Raw genomic sequence first — 22228 nt, 5'->3', positions numbered from 1 at the left:
TACCACGAACTATTCCAAAGAGTTTAGAACAGTGGGTGGCATAGAGGTTTCCCACAGCTCCTGTAAGTCCTGACATTCCCCTTGCCCCTTTTTTGGCTCAGTAGTAGATATATAACCTATACTCGTCTACAATAAACAATCATATACCAATACATTCTGCAGTGTATATCTTATATGCCTGCTGAATCAAAAGATAAGCAAGGGCTATCACTTTGGAGGCAGAGGCTGGAGAATCAACTGCAGAGGGCAGCCTGGGCTACCAAGTAAGAGCCTGCTTTAAAGAAAGAAAAAAAAAAAAGACAAGCTTCAGAGAAGTTGCTACAACAAAACATATGAATATACAACTACATTCCATTCATTTTAGTAAACAGAAGTACATATTTGGGCAGAGGATGTAGCTCAATTGGTAGATCACTTGCCTAGCATGCATGAAGCCAGGAGCCATGGATGTGGCACATGCCTGTCATGCTAGCACTCTGGGAGATAGGATGACTAGAAGTTTAAGGTCATCCTCAATGACACACTTGATTTGAGGTCAGCCTGGGATACATGAGACCTATTAAAAGGAAAAAAGAACTCTGTATCATTCAAATCAGAGAGAAATCAGTGTGTAAATTTTTCAAAGGAAGAGGAAAAAACAGTATTAAGGGGTGTCATAATCCCACCTGGAATTCCAGGGTTCAGGAAAGTCAAACTAAGAGAACATCAATTCAAACCCTGCTTGGGCATGCTCTAAAACTCTAACCTTCACAGGAAGGTTAGTATGGACAGGAAGTGGAACTTGGGGGATCCAGGCTCTATCCTTCCCCTCTTCCTGATATTTTTCCATTATGTAATCTTTGTATAATTCTTGTGTCAGTCGAGAAGCTTGTAAATAAAGAAAACTAACCTCAAAATATCATGTGATGAAGTGAGTTTAATGACTCATGCTACTGCAAAGTCTAGTGTTGGATAGCAGAACTTCCGGCAAGGTCCAGAGACACTCCTGCTCTCTAGCTGCAATTCTCTAAGCTGTTCTCTATGAGTTGCTCTGCCCTCATTGCCAGGGGCTGGACAGATGGCACAGGATCAGAGGCATTCTATAACCAGTCTGATTTAAGCCTAGTTTATATACCTATTACTGAGTCAAAAAGGGGCAAGGGAAATGTCGGGACTTACAGGAGCTGTGGGAAACCTCTATCCCTCCCAGACTGCACAAGACCTGTTCATGAAAAGGGAAAGTACATGATGTTAACTACCGACAAGTGTGGCAGAGACTGGCTACCCTTCAAACCCAGTTCCCTTCTCCTGGGTACTAGGCACACTGCACTTCCCAACTTCTGGTGATGCGAGGTGTGTCTGTGACCAAGAAAATGTGAACAAACTAACATAGACCCCTTCCAACCCGACACTAGAAAACCTTTCACCCATGGCCCTCCATGTTTTCCCCATTCTGTGAGTGTCCAGACATGCAAATAGGCTTGAAGTGTCCCTGGGACCCGTGTGTTGAAGCTGACTGAACCACACTGATAGGAGCCATGACTTCTGCATCTACTTAAAAAAGAGGGCCCCACAGATCAAGAACATCTTTTTAAATTTGATGGTACTGATAAACTTCTATGGAGGTTGAATCTTTTGTATTTTGTTTGGTCTATCACAACAGCAAAGCCCAAACTACCAGGTAAGGAAATTAAGACCCATAAGATTGGACAACTTGCTCCAAATTACAGTTAGCAGATTCATTAGAATACATCGTGCCGTGATACTGCCACTGGAATGCAAAACCAACAGTCAGTAACTATGAAAGTACTTGATAAAATGAGAAGTAATGACCTATAATCCTAGATACTCAAGACACTAAGACTCTAAAATCACAAGTTCAAGACCTGCCAGGGCTACACAGTAAGATCAAGGACAGCCTGGGCAACTTAGTAAGTTCTTCTCAAAATAAAATGAAGAGCTGAAGATACAGTCCCTACCAGGGAAGAGGGAGAAAGAGATGGACAAGGTCCTCCTAAGAAAGAGGTAAGAAGGTCAAATTGGAACACACACTCTTTTTATGTCACACCCAGATGGGATTTCCCCTTGTGCTATTATCCAGTCTTCTCTTACCAAATAGACTAAATGGAAAGTTTCTTCAGCAATGAAACATGCAAACTGCCTCAGAGTCATTATAAGGAATAATGGTCATTACATAGGAAGGTGGGATTAATTCTTAAACTGACAAGCACTGGGAAGCCCTTTCATAATGAGGGATGACTGTGGTCCAGGAAAAGTCCTAAAATGAGACAAAAAAATATTTGTAATGTCTCACAAAGCTCAAAAAAGCCAAGTAAAAAATACAGACATAGCAAAGTGCAGCTGTGATATGAGAAATAAACACAGTCCCTGGCTTACAGCATATCTTTTGTTATAATATTTGGTCTTTTGTCCTGTAACAGCTCTGGAGAAGCTCCAGGAAAATAAAGGCAAAGGCAAAAAGTTAGGTGTGGCAACAAGGACCTATAATCCCAGCACCTAGGAGGCTGAGGTGGGAAGATCTAAATTAAAGACCAGCCTGATATAAGAGTATGTGTCCCAGTTTGATACAACTAAAAATGAGCCAGGCGGTGGTGGTGCATGCCTTTAATCCCAGCACTCGGGAGGCAGAGCCAGGGGAATCTCTGTGAGTTCGAGGCCAGCCTGGTCTACAAAACGAGTTCCAGGACAGCCTCCAAAGCTACAGAGAAACCCTGTCTCGAAAAACAAAAAAATAAAAAAATAAAAAAATAAAAATAAATATGAAGGTATAAGAAACGCTGTATTATTCATAACAAGCCCTTTCCCCTAAATTTATGTTAGTAAGATAATTTATGAAAAGCCTTAGATAACTGTAAGAGGGGGGCTAGTTGCCTGGGGAACCAAACATGTGGCTAAAGAGGACGGGAAGGGAAGGGAGGGGAGGAGGGGTGTGGTGCTTAAATAGAAATGGCCCTCATAGGCTCCCGTATTGAATGCTTAGACATCAGGGAGTGGCACTACTTGGTGGAAGAAGTGTGTGACTAGGGGTGAGCTTTGAGGTTTCAGAAGCCCAAGCCAGGCCCAGTGTCTGGCTCTTCCTGCTGCCTGTGGATCCAGATGGAGAACTCTCAGCTCCTTCTCCAGCACCATTTCTGCCTGTGTAATGCCATGAAGATAACGGACTGAACCTCTGAAACTGTAAGTGAGCCACACCAATTAACTGCTTTCCTTTAAAAGAGTTGCTATAGTCATGGTGTCTCGTGACAGCAACAGATCACTGACTAAGATGGGAAGACAAAATGGGAAAAGAGGGGAGGAGAGAGAAACTGAAAGTTGAGTCTATGAAAAATGGCCAGTGACTTAGCCAACTGTATTTATGTAACAAAGCCTTGGTAAAAATCCAAAAGGATTAACTAGGGGGAGTGGAAAGGGGATAAGAATGCGTAATATGTGAGTGTGATCAGAATACACCACACACAGGTATGAAAACATCACAATGAAATCATTATTTTATATAATTAATATATACTAATAAAAATTTAAAAATAAAAAGAATCCAAAAGAATGAGTTCAAGGAGCCTCCAGGTTCTTTTTCTTTTCTTTTCTTTTCTTTTTTTTTTTTTTACTTTTTAAGTGGTTTTTTTTAATGATTTATTTAACTTTATTTTATGTGCATTGGTATAAAGGTGTCAGATCCTCTGGAACTAAAGTACATATAGTTGTGAGCTGCCATGTGGGTGCTAGGAATTGAACCTGGGTCCTCTGGGAGAGCAGCCATCTCTCCAGGCCCGATATTTTCTTTTTTTAAACTGGCTTTTAAAAAGATGAATTTATTTTTATGTGCATGGGTATTTTGCATGCCTGTGTGTCTGAGTGTTCACCATGTGCATACCTGGTGCCATCAGAAGCTCCTGGATCCAGGATCCCCTGGAACTGGAGCCATTGGCAGTGGTTAGCTACCATGTCAGTACTGGAAATCAATCTCAGGTCCTCTGGAAGAGTAGCCAGTGCTCTTAACCACCTATTCAGCTATACAGCCCCTTATTGCATTTTTTTTTTTTTGTATGTGTATTTTGGTGCTGGCACACAGGTCAGAGATTAGAGGTCAACTTTTCTGAGTCAGCTCTCTCCTTCCACTTTTAAATGGGTTCCAGGGATTGAACTCAGGCCACCAGACTTGCCCAGAAAACACTTCATCCATTGAGCCATCTTGAAGCATGGTTCCAAGTTCTTCAAACAGAATATATCCATCTGCCAGGAAGGTGGTACACCCTGTCACTGGGGCAGAAGCTGACGTGCCCATGTTGGTTTTCCTGTCATTGAGTCAAAATTCCTGCTGACTTCCAATCAGCCTTGCTGGGCACAGTCAGGCACAACTCGCAGGTCACACTCGGAAGCCTGGCTGGGGCCTGGTTGTAGGACAGGTACTGTTATCCTGATCTCTGAGTGTCTGCACACTGAAAGAACAGGTTCGATTCAGTGGCCCTGACCAAGGACCACCTCCATTCCAGGAGTTCGTAACAAAACCAGCTCCATGAACCATGAGCCTGAACCAAATCCATGGATCACCCAGAGATTTGCTAGGGCCCTGGCGCTGTCCTACACTGCACAAACAGCTTTGGAATCTCAAGGTTAGCATAGTTGTTGGTAATGAAAATTATTTTTCATTTACAGGCCAAAACCTCAGCACATCCTTGTTTATAGTTCCATTATCAGAATATTTAACAACACTAAAAGAATTATAGTACAGCATCTTTCTCCACTGACTTTCTGGTCAGCAGCTATGGATTCTGCACAAAGATGAAAGACCACCACTAAAATGGTACATAACAGATCACAAGGTCTGTCCCCACACTCTCTCTCATACCTGCATTTTAATACAAAATACTGTGGCTCACAAAGAACCACATGATTGTGTCCAACCTACAGTTAAATAAGCCAAAGCCAGAATTCAAGCCTAAGTCTTCAACTCCACTTCATCTGCCTTCTTCAACCATACACTAACAGCAGTATGTTCAGATTTCTGAATACACAGTGCAGAATCGGGGGCAGAGGAGAGACAAACCTGTCCTCCTCTGAGTTTGTTATGTTATTCACCTTCACACTGCTAGAAGAAAAAAAACCCTACGACAGTATCCAGCCCACAGTAAACATTAGGGGGAAATGTACGCCAAATGATTAAGATAATAAGAAATTTACTATGTAAAAATTTATGAAACCAGAGGTGAAATGAAGAGAGAAAGCCTATAATGGATTTCAAGTGCTTTCTAATTCTTAGTCTCCAAAAACTAGAGATTACTGGTTTTCACCTCTGCTGAAAATGACTATATGCTACTCACTCGGTCAGCTATCAACACCTACATAAAGGTCTTCCAAGTCTGTGAGAATCCTGCCAGACCACAAGGCCTGCCTTCCTCATTCCCAATCAAAATTTTACTATAGCTCATCTTGTCTGGGCCTTTTGGCCTTTCAAGACCTTGTTTCTTTCTTAAATTTATTTATTTTTATTTTATGTGCATTGGTGTTTTGCCTACATTTATGTCTATGTGAGGATTCTGATCCCCTGGAACTGGATTATAGACAGGTGTGAGCTGCCATGTGGGTGCTGGGAATTGAACCTGAGTCCTCTGGAAGAACAGCCAGTGCTCTTAACTGCTGAGCCATCTCTCCAGCCCCCCAAGACCCTGTTTCTTAACCCCAGAATATCAAAAGACATAGCACAAAGGCTTAGAGAAGAAAAAGCAATAAAACTGCCATTTTTATTGAAAAATGTTAAGGCAATTTAAAAAACTAGCCAGTCTATGAATGATTACATAATAACATAATCTTCACCGTGTGCCAACTCCAATTCTCTATATATGAAGTATAAACTAAAAAAGTAGGTATATGTACAGATCTTTAAAAAGAACTTTTTTTTTTTTTTCAGAAAAGAAGAATTGAAAATATTGAAGTTTAGGAGTTTTGGGAATTCTGTTCCTTCATTGTTTCTGACACATGTAAGCCACTACACAACAGCACAGTTTGAAAAGCTGTGTGAGATGGGCATGCGGACAGTTTGATGCCTCTGTATCTCAGGAAACTGACCAATAGGGCTTAGTGCAGAGAGCTTGTCTCACGCACATGACATATTATCCCCAATCCCTAATACAGCTGAAAAGGAAATTTCTAAAAAGAAACATGAGTATTTCCCACAAACACACAAAACACCAAGGGGCACAGGACAGACTGTTAATACAAGGTTCTCACCCTGGCTCCACATTACATGCAGTGTGATTCTGGACATGCTGTGTAGTGGGTAGCCATCCCAGCATTGGCCTGGAAGTTCCAACCCCCACTGAGGCTTCGGTAATGGTCACGCCCACAAGGCGGGGCAGAGGAGGAAGCGGAAGACGAAGGATCGGGAGAGCTCTGTCTCTTGGTTCCCGGACTCTGGACGCTGGAGGTAGACCGAGCAGAGTTCTCCCGATCCTTCGTCTTCCGCTTCCTCCTCTGCCCCGCCTTGTGGGCGTGACCATTACCGAAGCCCGGCTAGCTCAGTCGGTAGAGCATGAGACTCTTAATCTCAGGGTCGTGGGTTCGTGCCCCACGTTGGGCGCCAGATATTGGTTAAATTATTAAGGCCACTCCACGTAGTTAAAAGGGAGGTTTATTTTGTGGGGTAACTTACAAATGAAGGGGTAGGTTACAGGGTCTGGCAAGGGTATAGCGCAGTCCGGCGGTGTTCTCTGGAGAACTCTGCTCGGTCTACCTCCAGCGTCCAGAGTCCGGGAACCAAGAGACAGAGCTCTCCCGATCCTTCGTCTTCCGCTTCCTCCTCTGCCCCGCCTTGTGGGCATGACCATTACCAAAGCTTCAGTGGGGGTTGGAACTTCCAGGCCAATGCTAGGATGGCTACCCACTACAATGCTGTCTAAACGCCTTGCAGTTTTTGTTTCCTCTCAAGTATGGTCAAGTCAAAGGTTCTGGTAGGAAAACAATTCTGCTGGGCAGTGGTGGCGCAGGCCTTTACTCCCAGCACTTGGGAGGCAGAGGCAGGCAGATCTCTGGGAGTTCAAGGCCAGCCTGCTCTACAGAGGAGTTCCAGGACAGCCAAAGCTACACGGAGAAACCCTGTCTTGAAAACACAAACAAACAGAAAAAGGAATAAATTTCTTATAAAAAATGAAATAATTCAATAAAATAACTCATCTGAGCCAGGTTTACAAATATAGTTTTTAAACACAACGTAATGTTTTTCATTAGACTGTACCAAAATATATTCAAATTTGACCTAAGAGAATTGATTTTTTTTTTAACAATTTATTTAACTTTATTTTATGTGCACTGGAAGGTATCAGGTGCCCAGAAGTGGAGTTACAGACAGTTGTGAGCTGCCATGTGGATGCTGGGAATTGAACCTGGGTCCTCTGGAAGAATAGCAGTCAGTGCTCTTAACCACTAAGCCATCTGATTCAAGTTTTTAAGAATAAATCCAGACAAGGACCACAGATGTGAAAAGACTTATGCTATGACACCCATAGCAGCATTAGTAACTTAAGTTATACCTTGAGGGAAAAAACTTAATGATACAGGAAACAGTTGCAACGTGTTGCTAAGTTTTAAAGCCCAGACACAGAGCCCTGCAGAAGTACTGACTCCAAGTTTACATCTAGGTCTGGTGCTATACTAGTGGTAGAGTGCCTAAAGCCTCCGAGCACCGAAACAACAACAACATCATTGTCATTAAAAACGTCTATGCACATGTAGGAAAAAAGTATTACTAATATGAATAATATATGCAATACGCACACACAAATAAACGTAAAAAAAAGAAAGAAAGAAGCTATATGTAGAAAAGGAACTGAGTTAAAGAAACATCATTTAGCTGGGCAGTGGTGGCGCATGCCTTTAATCCCTGCATTCAGGAGGCAGAGGCAGGCGGATTTCTGTGAGTTCAAGGCCAGCCTGGTCTACAGAGTGGGTTCCAGGATAGCCTCCAAAGCTACAGAGAGAAACCCTGTCTCGGGGGGGAAAAAAAAAAGTAAGGTCATTTATGAGCTCTAATTAGAATTTTTTAGGTAATAATCGTCAATTCCTTCTTAAAGAAGAGGAAAAGGCCGTAGCTGAATAGCTGATGGTGAACATTCACACAGTGTCAAGTGCCACTGTGACAAAATACTTGAAATAAACAACTCCTAAGGTGGAAAGATTTATTTTGGCTTATGGTTTGAAAGGTTTATATTCATGGCCAGTTGGAACTACTGCTTCTAGGTTAGGAAGAAGGCAGTACATCACGGCAGCCAAGAGGTAAAAAGGAAAGGAAGAGCTGAGGTCCCAATATCTCCTTCAAGGGCGTGCCCTCCATACCTAACCTTTCCCCTACTAAGTCCTTGTCTCCTACGGGTCCCATCAGCTCCCAACAGCTCCAGAGGTCAAGGACCAAGTCTTTAATGTGTGTGTCTTTAGGGGCAGTCATCCAGAGCGTAATAGGAGCAAGGCTCAACAGCAGGGAGACATGGCAGTCATCCTGCCCCATTCAACCTGAGCGTCTGTGACAGTGGCTCAGTCAGACTTTGTCTTCTGATACAATTCATGAATCACCAACAATACAGTCTAAACAAAATATTTAACTTGAATTTATTTTAGATACAACTTCTGATTTATAAGAAATGCAGAAGTCTGTATGGAACTAAAGAGATGACTCAGCGGTTAGCAGAGCTTGCTGTACCACTCTGAGGATCTGAATTCAGATCCCAGCACCGACTACTATAATCTAGAGAGGTCTCACATGGGCCTGTAACCAGCACTATGGGGGACAGGTATAGGATTGCTGGGACTTGCTGGTTGCCAGCCTAGCTAAAAATCACAAGCCCAGGTTCAAGGAGAGACCTTTCCTTGATGGAACAACTCAGAAAGTAGTCAGAGAACACCTGACACTCTCCTCTGGCTTCTGCTCACAGACTTGTACATATTCCATGCACTCAAAAAAAAGAATTACAGAATGTAGAATGAGAGAGAATTGATAGCTCAGGGAAGCAAGTTTGGGCATGACTGGTAGGGTCTCCTTAAGAAGAATATGTGTATGTTCCAGATTTTAAAAAAAGTAAATGATCATGAGCAGATGCAAGGCAGGACATTTATGAAATTATAAAGGAAACTAGTAAGGTATATAAAATAGGTATTAAATGCTATTTTTATAAATTAATGAAATGTAAATGTGCAGATTATTAGATGAGAAGAACTATACTGCCAAATAATATGTATTTATTTAATGAGTGGTACCTTTAAAAATTAAGGAGAGTTACCACATGATCCAGCAATTCCATTTATGGTTATATATCCAAAAGAATTGAAAGAAAGGACTCAAATAGACATTTGTATGTTCATATTCCTATCAACATTATTCAAATTGTCAAAAGATAAAGGCAATCAAAGTGTTCATCAATGGATAAATGTGGTAACACATACAATAGAATATTATTCAACCTTAAAAAGGAAATAATTTCTGATATATACTATAAGAGAAATGAGCCTTGAGAACATTATGCTAAGTGAAATAAGCCAGTCCCAAAAAAACAAAATCTGTATCTGTATCTGTAGTCAAATTAATAGAGACAGAAAGTAAAATGGAGTTTTCCAGGGCAGAGAGGAGATTAGCAGGTATTATTTTGGATGTTTTACAAGATGGAAAAGTCCCAGAGTTGGCTGGTGTCAACAGCTGCACAACTCTGTCAATGAACTTAACACTAAGGAACTGTATACCTAAAGCTATTAAAATCACAAGCTTGTTCATCATCATTTTTAAAAAGATTTTATTTTTAATTAGGTGTGTGTGTGTGTGTGTGTGTGTGTGTGTGTGTGTGCGCAAGAATTGTGCAGGGGTACAGATGTACAAGAAGGCCAGAATTCCCTAGGATCTGATGATCCTCTAGAGCTGGAGTTACAGGTGGTTGTGAGCCTCCCTGGTTGGGTGCTAGGAACAGAACCTGGGTCCTTTACACAAGCAGTATGTGCTCTTAACCACTGAGACATCTCTCCAGCCCCTAACTAGTTTTTAAGTATAAGTAGAGTGTAGCTCAGTGGCAGAGTACTTTCCTAGAGCACACAAGGCCCTAGGTCCCATATCTAGCAAAAATGAACTACAATCATGTGTTGTATGACCAATTTCACTGAAAAATGAATATACATACTAACATGTTGTAGCAAATAATTTCAAGACAGTGAAAACTACACTGTAACATTTGCCTATTTTCTATAATGCATAAACATTGCTTCCATAATAAAAGAACACAGAACCTATAGTCGAGTACTTGGGTGCAGTTTAAGTGCTTTTGCAACTTAAATGATCCTTGTTATTGTGTATATTTTTCAAGCTCCCTGCAATAACCAGAATTTATACAAGAAAAAGCAGAAGTGTAGTTTTATAAAATGAACAAAGAAGCAAAAGCCAAGAATGGCTTTTATGGGAAACAAATGCTTCCTTCCTGAGCTCTCTTTCACTGACATCTGCCTATACTGCTACAGTGAACCTGCTCCTGTAACTGGTCATCACCAAGCTCAACAAGTCATTCTAGCTCTTTTAATATCTGCTTCTTTCAATCTTAAACAAGGGAAATAAAATCCCTCCATTCTACTCCACAGGGGCCTGGAGAACATCAAATGAGGTGATGTGCAGAAATAGCATTGGCAGCCCATAGAGCACTGGACAAATTGTGGCATGTTATCATCATCCCTCTAAGCTGGTAAATCCCAACCTCTGAGTCACCCTCCACTTCCTTTCCCTTCATTCCCCAAATCCAATCTGTCCTTAGACTGTTAGATGTTTCTTTGTTCATTCCCTCCATTCCCAAGCCACTATGTAAATGTTAGTTATACCCAACTGCATCTTATTCCTGGACAACAGTACCTGGACAGCACCCACCTGACTTTCCTTTCACCCACCACTGAAATTTCTGCCTGAAACAATCTTTGTGAAATATATTTATCACTTAATACCCTCTGGAAATGAAAAAGCCTTTGGAGCTGTATGAGGTTTATAAAATGGATTTCAAACTCCTTATCCTGATTTTCAGGCTTTCCCCCTCTTCTCCCCTATACAGAGTTCCTCAAAGACTATCAGATTTTTAAATGTTTGCCAACTTAATGGGTCTGAAAATGTCTAAAACTTATTTCACTGTATTTATAGTTGCATTTCCCAAAGAACATTGAAATTCCTTTTGTAGATTTATTAGCAATTTGATTTTTTTTGATAGGGTGTCTTTGTGTAGCCTTGGCAGTCCTGGAACTAGCTCTGTAGACCAGGCTGGCCTTGAACTCACAGAAATCCCCTGCCTCTGCCTCCCAAGTGTTGGGATCAAAGTCATGTGCCGCCACCACTGGCTTAATTTCCTCTTTTAGTAGCATGTTTTTCAAATGGCTGTCTTTCTCTTACCTAATGGGAAGAACCATACATATTTTGAATACTGATCCTTTATTGATACTATACACTGCAAATATCTGAGTCAGCGGCACTGATTTTCATTCTCTTTTGATAAGATCTATATTTTTTAACTTAGTTGAATTTTATCAACTTTCCCTTTATCATAAATACCTTATGGAACTTGCTTACTGAGACCTGAAGACACACATACTATATATGACGCAGGTTCAATTCCCAGCACCCATATGGTGGCTAACAACTGTCTGTTAACTCCAGTTCCAGGAGATCTGACACCTTCTTCTGGCATCGGCACATACATGGTGCACAGATATATACACTGGCAAAACACCTACACACAAAAAATGAAAATAAAAAACAAATCTTTTTTTAAAAAAAAAAGAAATCTATGTCCGAAAGAAAGATGTCCTTTGAGCTGGCGACATAGATCAGAAACTAAGAGTGAGTACTGTCCTTACAAGGACCCAAGTTCGGTTCCCATCGTTTATGTCAGATGGCTCACAAGTGCCTATAACAACAAGTCCAGAGGATCCAATGCCTCTGGCCACTTCTGATACCTGCACTCAGGTGCACAGAGACACACACATACACATAATTAAAACAATTTTTTTTCCTAAAACAGGGTCTCATTATGTAGCACTGGCTGTCCTGGAACTCACAGAGATATGCCTACCTCTGCCTCCAAAGTGCTGGAATTAAAGGTGTGTATCACCACTTTCAGCCTAAATAAATCTTGAAAGAGAGGGAGGGAGGGGAAGAAAAGGGGAGAGGGGGGAGAGAGAGAGAGAGAGAGAGAGAGAGAGAGAGAGAAGGGGGAGGGAGGATTCATCTGCCTCTGTGGCTCAGTGGGTACAAGCTCTTGCTGCCAAGCCTCACTACATGAGCTTAGTCCCTGAGAGCCATGTGGTGGAAGAACATCAATGTCCATAAGCTGTCCCCGGACCTTTACATGCATACATGTGTGAACAAGCACACAAGCAAAGTCAGTTTTAAAATAAGTAAAAAAGACAACAGAAAGGTACCTGTCCTAGCATTCACAGAGTCCTAGGTTTGCTCACCAGCACTGACCGAGGGGGAAAATGAAAATGGTCGATCCTCACATGTTACAATTAAACACTGTTAAAGACATATAAGTAATCTCACCATAAGTCTGGCATTCTAGTCTCCTTTTGTTTTTGTTTGTTTGTTTGTTTTTCTTTTATTTGTGTGTGAGAGGAATTGCTAGAGACTGAACCCAGGCCCTGCCACAGGCTAGACAATTGCTCTACCACTGAACCACAGAGCCACATCCCTGCCCCTCTCTAGTCTCCTACAGTTGAGAAGATACAAGATCAGGATGTGCCAATTATATCAGCAATCCCTGATGTCAGCCACGGCTCTAGCCCCTCCTCCTATACTCTTTCCACATCCCTCACTGGGGAGCCGCCATCAACTCCAAACACCTAAGGACAGCATGGGGGTGGCTCTGGGCTGTCCACTAGCACTGGGAAAGGAGCTGAGGCAGGCAGGCAGGATAGGAAAGAGAGTGACAGCAAGTGAGCTCAGCAAACAAGAGGTATGTTTCCAAGCCATCAGAGTAAAAGCACCCCTGAGTCCTCTGAACTCACACCCCAGTTCAGGGGAAATTTGCAACATCATTCCTGTCTGTGTGGATGGACAGACTGCAGTTCATGCTTGTAGCTGAGAAACAGCAGCATAAAACTTGTCAAAACAGTGCTCTAACATGATATTCCACCACTTCCTACAAACAGCAGAACAAAAGTAGAACAGAAGGAGGGGACCCAGAAGCATTGCTCAGCTTAAACATGGCCAAAACTGGAGACAAAGTTTACTAATAACCTGACAGATTAATCACTGGCTCAAGGGTGTTTCAGCTTTTTGTTAAAACACGTGCAACACACCCTAGCCATTTTTGTTAACTTTAAATAAGATGAGACAGACCTAGGGAATGTGAACAAAAAGCCCTACCAGACTCAAAGCTGGGGTTATTCATCCAAATACTTTAGAGTGTGCCCAGCATGTAGGATCTGTCATGGAACTAGGACACAGTCCTTGTCCTCGAGCAGCCTACACTCCAGGCAAGGGCCCCGGGAGAAGCACTTCTAGGCCTTTAAAGTGCAAGCCCTGTCAGGGGCTCAAGAAAGCCTTTGTTGGACCTGGAGTATGCCTGGGAGGGTGCCTACATGCAAGCCTTGGGGGAGAAGCACACCGGGCAAAGGGCAAAGGTCACACACAGCACCTGGAGAGCCAAGCTAAGGAAGGCAGTCTGTAGCCTGAGGAGGGGTAAGGCAAGAGTCCCTAGGGATTCTTTAGTTGGTTTCAGACAGCAAAGAGGACAGACTGGAGAATGGATAGCTAATTTTGTAGATAACTGGGAGGACTGAGCTAGCTACAACTTCTAAACACAGGAACTTAAAGCAGGGCATACCCAGCATCTTCAGTAAATGAAGACCTAACAACATCACAGAAACACAACTTCAGGACAGCCCATAAAAACTCAGGTGACTGGGGCTGGAGAGATGGCTCAGTGCTCAAGTGCACCGGCTGCTCTTCCAAAGGATCCAGGTTCAGTTCCCAGCACGCATATCAGTGGCTCACAACTCTTGTGTAACTCTAGTTCCAGGGGATCCAACATCTTCTGGCCTCCCTGGGCATTGCATGTGTACAGTGCATAGATATACACTCAGGCACATTAAATAAATAAATGAGGGGGCTGGAAAGATGGCTCAGTGGTTAAGAGTACCACCTGCTCTCCCAAGGGACCCTGGTTCAATTCCCAGCACCCACACGGCAGCCCCTAACTGTCTGTAACTCTAGTTCCAGGGGGTCTGACATTTTCACACCAATGCACATAAAAAAAATTTTAAGAATAAAAATAACAAATGATCTTTAACAAACAAAAACCTAGGTCTCTCTCTCTCTCTCTCTCTCTCTCTCTCTCTCTCTCAGTATATATATACAGTATATATATATATATCATACTGCAGTGGTTCTCAACACCTCAATGCTGTGACCCTTTACTATAGTGTGTTGTCTTGACCCCCAACCAATACAATTAGTTTTGTTGCTACTTCATAGCTCTAATTTTGCTATTTTTGAGTCATAATGTAAATATCCATGTTTTCCAGTGGTCTGAGGTGACCCTTGTGAAAGGGGTATTCAACCCCCAGAAGGGTTATGACCCAAAGGCTGAGAACCACTGGCCTATTGGAAGGGAGTCCATAGCAGGAGGAATGAAATAGGCAGTTAAGAGAGCCACAGTCTGTAGGTTGAGAGCCAGGAGTAATGTGTTCTGACTCCAGCTTGATTATATGGCCCTGGGTGAGTCTCAAACCACTGGTGCCTTCACTGCAAAAGAGAAAATGGCGTCAGCCATCTCCCGAGGTTGCAAAGATCAGAGGCGATAGCATCTGTAACACATGTAGTACAAGTGCAGGATGACAAAGTAGAGAGCATCCAAGAGATGGCAAGGGTTACTAACCGAGACAGTCTGCATCCAAGAACAAGTCCACTGCTTTCTGTTACCTCACCACTGAGGAACCACCAGCCTTGGGCCAGACTGGGGCTTACTCCTAACACTTCCTCTGCTCTTTAATTTTATTTTTTGTTTTAACTTTCTGAAATAATCTGTCCTTTAAAACATTTTAGGTGATTCTGAGATGTCACCCTCACATCATGAACCTACCCCTGCTCAAGAACTCAATCTAAATGAGCAAGCCATGTAAGGGGGAACTGTCACTTCAAAAGGAGTATAAAAGTCAGAAGGGACCACGGGCCCCATCAGAAAGCTTCACTTCAGTATGGAAAAGATCAAGATTGACCCAGGACAGGTGATGGGATCCTGACATAATATCATTCTTACGAATCACAGTTCAATTTATGGAGGTAATGACAAAAGTACTGTGTTTATACACACACATTACAGTTGCTTGGTGTGTATATATTTTAGAGTAAAGCTTGTTTCCTGATCTTAATTTGCATGTGTTTATGCTTGCCTAAATTAAAGCAATTCTCTCTTCATGTGTTATCTGATTTTGTTCTCTGCCAAGTTACTGAATGTTTCTGAGAGTGGGAAATATTTTTGAAATATTATATACAGGCAATTATCAATGCAAAGCATTTTATGTATATAACAGGATTTCAAGAAAATATTTTTTTAATTCCTCACAGCTAAGCCTGGTAAAAGACTCTATATACGGAAAGTCGTAAGAACACAGTAGTGTGCAAACTCACCATCCCGCCCTCCTGAGATAAACTGTATCATATCACAATAGGAGCACAAAGTTAGATCTTGTTTTCTCAACTACACCTGCAGAGGGAAACTGTCAGTGTATTTCAGTAAAGAAACAAAATCAGGTGACACACCAAGAGAAAATTGCTTAATTTAACAAACATAGATGTGATTGTTTTTTTATAAATTAACATCAGACAACCAATTTTATTCTAATGTAGATGATAATTATAACTAAGAAGTCAGTTTATTTTGGTTGACAAAAATGGCTAGTTTGGCCAGTTCTGTGAAGAAAGGGGGTTGGTAGGAAGGTCAAGGAGGAAGACTGGAAGAGGGAGAGGAAGACAGTGAACGGTCAGAGAAAAGCAAAAGGAGAAAAAAGAGAATTCCAGGAGCAAGGCGGAAATAGACCAACTGGAGCATCCGCAGACCCTGAGGGAGTTCTGATGGGGACAGTGACACTTGGTCCTGCTGTGTACTGCCCACCAGGCTGTACTACACACACAACGTTATAACCCTCACAACGTTATAAAACACCAACATGGAGAAATGGCGCTGCACCTTTAATGCCAGCACTCAGTAGGCATAGGCAGGCCCCTGAGTTCAAGGCCAGTCTAGGACAGCTAGAGCTATATAGTGAGACCTGGCCTCACAAAACAAACAAAAAAATAACCACAAACAACAAGGCCCACTAGAATGGATATCTCTTATCCCCTGGGTACAACTCTCTGGGGAGCAACAACCAGGGACTCCCACAAAAGCAATCTTGAACTTTGCAACCTCCGATCTAGTTGAAACTCTTGTCTGTTTCTCCTTTCTATGAGCAGGGGAGATTTCATACTTGCAGGGATTCACACAATCCTACAATTCAACAACTGTCTATGGGAAGAGGTCTACTGTGTACCAGGCCTATACAGGAGAGCAAAAAGAGGCATGTCTGTCTGCCCACCTCACAAAGCTGATGAGGATGGCTGAGAGCAGAGGGCACCAACCATCAGCAGTCCACTTGGTGTTTGTGAATAGATCTCCATCACTTCTTTCCCCACGCCCAAATGTTCCAAGGGTACCTCAAGTCCCCACTAAGGAAAAGGGAAACAGAATCAAACTGACAAGACAATATTGAAATGTTCCAGGTGAAGCTCACACTATCACAAATAAAAGTGTAAGTGTGCAAGCTGAACACAGCACTCATTCTCTGTAACCACACAGGCTATATAACTCCTGGATAGACAAACAGCCAGAGCATTTTCAGGTATACTTAGATAGATTCATACACTCACCTCCCAATGTTTAGCAGATCCTAAAGCACCTTTGGAGTCATTAAGAACTGAATCATATTTGTTGAGTCCCGCTGTTAGGGATACTCATTGTACTTTGAATGCTACAATCTCATGGCAGGAATCAGAGCCTAAGAAATGGGCTGGATAATCAAAGAGGTCAAGGAAATGCAACTCTAAACACCCTTTGGAAGATCACAAGGTATTTTAAAAAGTTGACTCTGACAAGTCCTGCATTTAAAAAAGAAAAAAGAAAAAACAACTTGGCTGAAACCAGTGTCAGGGGCATGCACCTACAGTGCACCAGAAGGTGGGAAGCAAGCGGAGACAGCAGGACCCCAAGTCCCAGGCCACTGTGGGCACCACACCAAAACACTGTCAGAAGGGAGAGAGAGCACAGGGACAGAAGAGAGGCCAGGAGGGAGGCAGGAACTCCTCTGAACTTACTGAGTTCCTCAAACTGATTTGATCACAGAACGCTTCATTTGTGTAATACTTGTTACGGTCCACAGACTGCTGCATGGAATTACATATGAAATCTATCACAGTGTGAACTATAAACTGTTCAATCTGAAATGTATTTAATCAGTCCTTCAGCAACACTGAGGAACTATTTAATGTAAGCTACAGGAATATAAAACTTTCTCCACTGAATTTCTTGTTTAAATTCACTCACATATACCTGAATCTGCATTATAAAGAATGAATACATGCACAAGCACACGTATGTGTGCAAGTTTGTGCCCATGTGCCTGTATCCCTTCGTGTGGAGGCCAGAGGGTCCGCCTCTATGGATGATTTTTGAGACAAGGTCTCTGGCTGAACCCAGAGCTGACCCGTGGCTAGGTCACCTGGACAGCAGCTCGGGGATCTGCCGGTCTCCTGCCCACTCCAGCCGCAGCACTAGGTTAAGGTGAATGCCCAGCTTTTGTGTGGTGCTGGGCACCTCAGCATGCAGGTCTGCATTCTCGCCTGACTGCACTCTACCATCTAAGCTATCTCCAAGCTCCCAGCTCCAGGAATATTTTTAATGAACTACCATAGGCTCATAAGATACTAATAAAGAAGTAAGTTACTTATAATTTGATCTTGCCAAAGCTTTTCCTCTCTAATGTGTATTTTTCAACTTCCAGAGTACATTTACATCTTAATTTTAAGAAAAGAAATACTGAACTAAAGAAAAGCTGTAATAACTTCTGCTCTATTGCCTGATATGCCTAACCTAACTATGTGTAACTGAGATGTGGAGTCAGTATGGACAACCCAGGAGTAAAGCATGGGAGGAGCTTTCATCTCTATCGGTTGTGCTACTGGAATTTGTAATTTGTCTCCTCCTCTATCTTAAATGTTTTATAGACACAAACTGCAGTGATAGAATTATCAGTGAGTTAAGAATAAAAAAAACAAACAATAGTTATTTAGCACCTATTATATGCATGCCACGAGGCTAACCACTGTAAGGATGAACTCGCTTGTCTAGGCCATAACCCAGGCAAAGGTCTGTCAGCACACAATACTTGGAGCAGGAACTCTGAAGTCCAGAACACACAGGATGGCAGAAGAGCAAATTGCTGTACAGGAGAAGGTCACAAGATGCCCAGTGGAAATTTTAAGACCACCAGGCCACCACAAAAAGGCCTGTAGGAAGAAAGGTGTCTCACGGAAAGGATGATGTTGGAATTTAATATTGGCTAATGCAAACACCCAATGTTAGATCCGGGTGTAAACTGTGACCGTGGTTAAGTCTCCCACATTCTATCTCATCTCTAGTGTCTGGTCTGTCAGTCTGCGGGGCTTCATGCAGAAGTTCCTCATCAAACGCAGTTGGCCTAACAATCTAAACTCTTAACTGTCACAGGTTTCTTTACAGGGGAAAGAATTCAACTCCTGATAATCAGAATAAGGTTGAATTTTCCCTCAGCGTCGTGGTTAGGGCGGGGCAATCCCTCCAGTATGGAAAACTGAACACGATCTTCCCTTTCATACAGAAAAAGTACTATAATGATAGCTGAAAATTTTTAAGACAGGCAAATCAACAACATCCTTCAAATGTGGGAGGTTCTGCCGTACTCGGTAAGCAAGAAGCATGCTTCCAAAACCTGCTGGTAACGAGGGGCTGATGTTCCAACAGGGCACACTCAGAGTTCGTCTGACTCCTTAGTGAAGCACAAGCCAGCGCCTAAGGTGTGTGTCACTCTACAATCCCAAATTAAGTGGAAAGCTGCTGCTGCTGCTGCTGCTGCGTGCCTCGGTGAACTTTTCTCTCTCCCTGGGAAAACCTTAGCCCTCGAAACTTTGGATAAAAGCTGAGGCAAAAGGCGCTAGGGAAGACACGCAGTGAAAACCAACAACAAAAACCCTCTGAGTCCCAGTCGGACTGCCTCCCTAAAAGATTAACTTTGCCCCGCTGAATCCTTCAAGGCTCACGTCTCCGGGAGTATTTTCTAATTCCATAGGCTTTAAATACCACACGTATGCTAATAAACCTGAACTTCAGATAACATGTGCAGTGAAGCCAAACCGATGTTCCAGGTTACATTTCTACAGTCCCGAAGGAGTGGGAAAGCGAAACTGCGCGTGCCAAGAGGGGTCAGGGGTTGGGATAAGCTAGGCAGGGTGTGTGTGCTGGGGGGTCGCGTCCAAGACCCTTCCCAGAGCCGACAGCCCTCCCCTTCTTCCCTGGGAACCGCAAGAGCCAAGTGCACCCTGGTTTACCGTATGGGGGACATGCCAGCCTATCTCGGGGATCCCCCACCCAGGGTCCCCCACCCACCCCGCTGGGAAGAAACGGACTCTTAGGCGTCCGATCTGGCCAGGGAACGGACGGACGCCGCCACCCCGGCTCGGGCTGGACCGCGCGTCCCCAGCCCCGTTAAGCCCCGGCCCGCCCGCGACAGTGCGCCGAGCGGGCGGCTGGCGTCGGTCAACGGCCGCCTAGAGGGCCCCGGCGGCCCCGCGTTCGCCACCTTCCCGGTGCTGCTCACCTTCGAGGCGCCGCCGTTGCGAGGCTGAGGCTCCACGAGCCTGACGCGGCCGGAGCCGGGCGCGGTTGACCGCCGTCGTTGTCTAGACCGGGGCGGCGCGGGGCCCGGGGCGTCCTCGTCCTCGACGTTGTGGTTCGCCGCTCGGTTGTCGGATCTGTGGATGCTCGGGGAGCAGCCCATGCTGGCAGCGGCGGCGGCGGCGGCGGCGGGGACACGCTGGCGGGCAGCAGCGATCCGGTCAGCAAACGGCCCGCCCGGCGCCTCGGGGCCGCCGCGGGCGCCGTGTCATCGCGGCCTGAACTGGCGAGCGGGCGGGCGGGCGGGCGGCAGCGAGCGCGGGTCTCGCGTCAGGAAGCGCGGCCACCTCTTTTATCGCGCTGCGGGCGCGGCGGCTGAGGGGAGGGGGCGCTGGGGCGGGAGGCGCGCGGCGGACGCCCCTCCGAACATGCCCTTCCTGGGGCCGGAGCCGCCGCCGTCTCCCTCACATCGCCGCCGCCGCCGCGCGCGCCGCGGCCACCGCGCGCTTCCGGGGAATGTCGGGGGAGGAGATTTGCGCTCTCGCCACCGGGAGCCGCGAGCCCGCGCCGCCTTCGCACCCCGCCGCCCTCGCCTCGTCCGACTCTCGAGGAACCGGCGCTCGCGTGGCGGCGCCCGCTCCTTCAACCCCCGGCGGGCGACGGTTGGGAAGCCTAACCCTCCGCCGCTGCACCCCGCGCTACGGGATGCGAGGCGCGCGGAAGCGGCGCGCCGCGGGGGAGCGAGCGCCTCGGCTCCACTCGGGCCGCGCCGTCGAGAAGCGCCCAGGCGGCTGCGCGAGCGAGCGGGGCGTTGTGGCGCGGCCCGGCTCCGGGCTCCGGGCTCCGGGCTCCGGGCCGCGTCTTGCGGCCGACGCGCCGCGCCCAGCCCCCAGCGGTGACCTCCAGCGGCTGCTGGCGTCAATGCAAAGCAGCTGGGGCGCCCGCCGCCCGCACCCGGTGCCGCCCGTCCAGGAGCATGCGCGGGCCGCGACCGCAGGGGCGTCCAGCCAGCGTGCCCAGAGAAAGGAAGGGACTGGCTCAAAGATACCCAGCAATACTGCTTCGGGGGCAGGGAGGGAGGGACGACACCAGGTTCGATCACTTGTCAGATCACTGTGGGTTTGAGACTTGGAGCTATGTCATCCGGGAAGAGGCCGGTTGGAAGGACTTCATTCCGAAGTGGTCAGAAGTCCCTGGGGGCACCACACTCCAGGTCCCAGACGGTATTAACAGGGACAGCAGGTTGCTCCAGGACCTGGCACGTCACGCCTCTGGGTGCACGCACCCGGATCGGTGCGGCTTGCGAGGCTTGGAAGCTGCAGTTCGTGGAAGGCCGGTCCTCTTAACCCAAGGACAGTTCCAGGTTCAACAGTCCCACGAGTCAGAACCAAGGGAAGGAAGGGGTGTGCGCCCTTCCAGCAGGGATCCGGCCTGTGAGGACCCCGCTTGTCAGAACGGCAGCCCTCACGTGCTGACAGCCTAGCTGTGTAACTCCGGAGGAGTCTCTTGGCCTCTGTGTGGCCGAAGCTGGAGGGCGACGCCCCAGGGTGTGCATCTGGTACCCGGAGCCAGTCACTTCGGGGACCCTCCCGTCCTTCCTTGCTCTCCAGGTCCACCGGGACCCCGGCGGGGATGTAGTTTCCTTTCCTTAGTCCACACCTTTCCTACCCGCACCCGGGAGCGACCCTGAAAAGTCCATGCTCCCGCCCGCCCGGCGGGGCTGGCTACTGTTAAGACCCGGAGATAGGCTCCGGGCTGAAGTCCCCACTGTCACGCTGAGAAGGACACAGGTGCTTGATTTCTGTGGCAGCTCCGACGTCCTTGAGCATCGATCTTCCGGAGCAAAGAGGGGGGGTACAGGGAGGCTTTGGGAGCGGATAAGGCTGGAGCCGCTCTGGCCATTGGCACGTGGCTCCTTTGTCAAGTTAAGGCGCGCTGTCGAATAAAAGTATCGCTGGCTCGGTGGAGGTGTCTTGAAAAACAGGAAAGAATAATATCACCCGTTATTCCACCCAAATTGTAGTGTTTTCGACTAGCAATCTTGGAGGGTAGTTTTTACAGCTGGCATCTGGATCCCTGGAGAAAATGCCTTTAGCCGCAGATGCGCACACAAGTCTAAGGCTCTTCTCCCCGCCCACCAGAAGTCTGGCCTTGAGGACTTCACACTGACCTTGCTTGTGAAGCTCCAGGAAGCCCCAGCCCCCTTAGCCCTCCCTGCACAGGCTGGCTCTCGGATTCCCTGCTTTGTCTTGGGGATCCTTGAGCTTTATGTCAATAACAGGGTGGGGCTGAGGAAAGGGGGCTCCTCTGGAGCCCAAAGGCTT

At 45.6% G+C, this 22228-nt stretch overlaps 1 protein-coding gene and 1 non-coding gene across 2 annotated transcripts in view; one reads left to right on the top strand and one right to left on the bottom strand.

The window, feature by feature from the left end:
• The window catches only part of Pde8a (phosphodiesterase 8A), a 131204-nt gene extending 110504 nt beyond the window's left edge, over positions 1–20700 (bottom strand). The window contains exon 1 of the mRNA XM_036185704.1: positions 19888–20700. Coding sequence (XP_036041597.1) covers positions 19888–20067 — 180 coding nt within the window. The 5' untranslated portion in view covers positions 20068–20700. The remainder of the gene's footprint in view (positions 1–19887) is intronic.
• Trnak-cuu lies at positions 6502–6574 on the top strand. Its single transcript has one exon. It is a non-coding gene; the product is annotated as a tRNA-Lys (tRNA).
• Positions 20701–22228: the final 1528 nt, after the last annotated feature.

Source organism: Onychomys torridus, chromosome 1 (genome assembly GCF_903995425.1).
Source record: "Onychomys torridus chromosome 1, mOncTor1.1, whole genome shotgun sequence".
NCBI classification, from domain to species: domain Eukaryota; kingdom Metazoa; phylum Chordata; class Mammalia; order Rodentia; family Cricetidae; genus Onychomys; species Onychomys torridus.
This window is presented reverse-complemented; position numbering and strand designations above follow the sequence as displayed.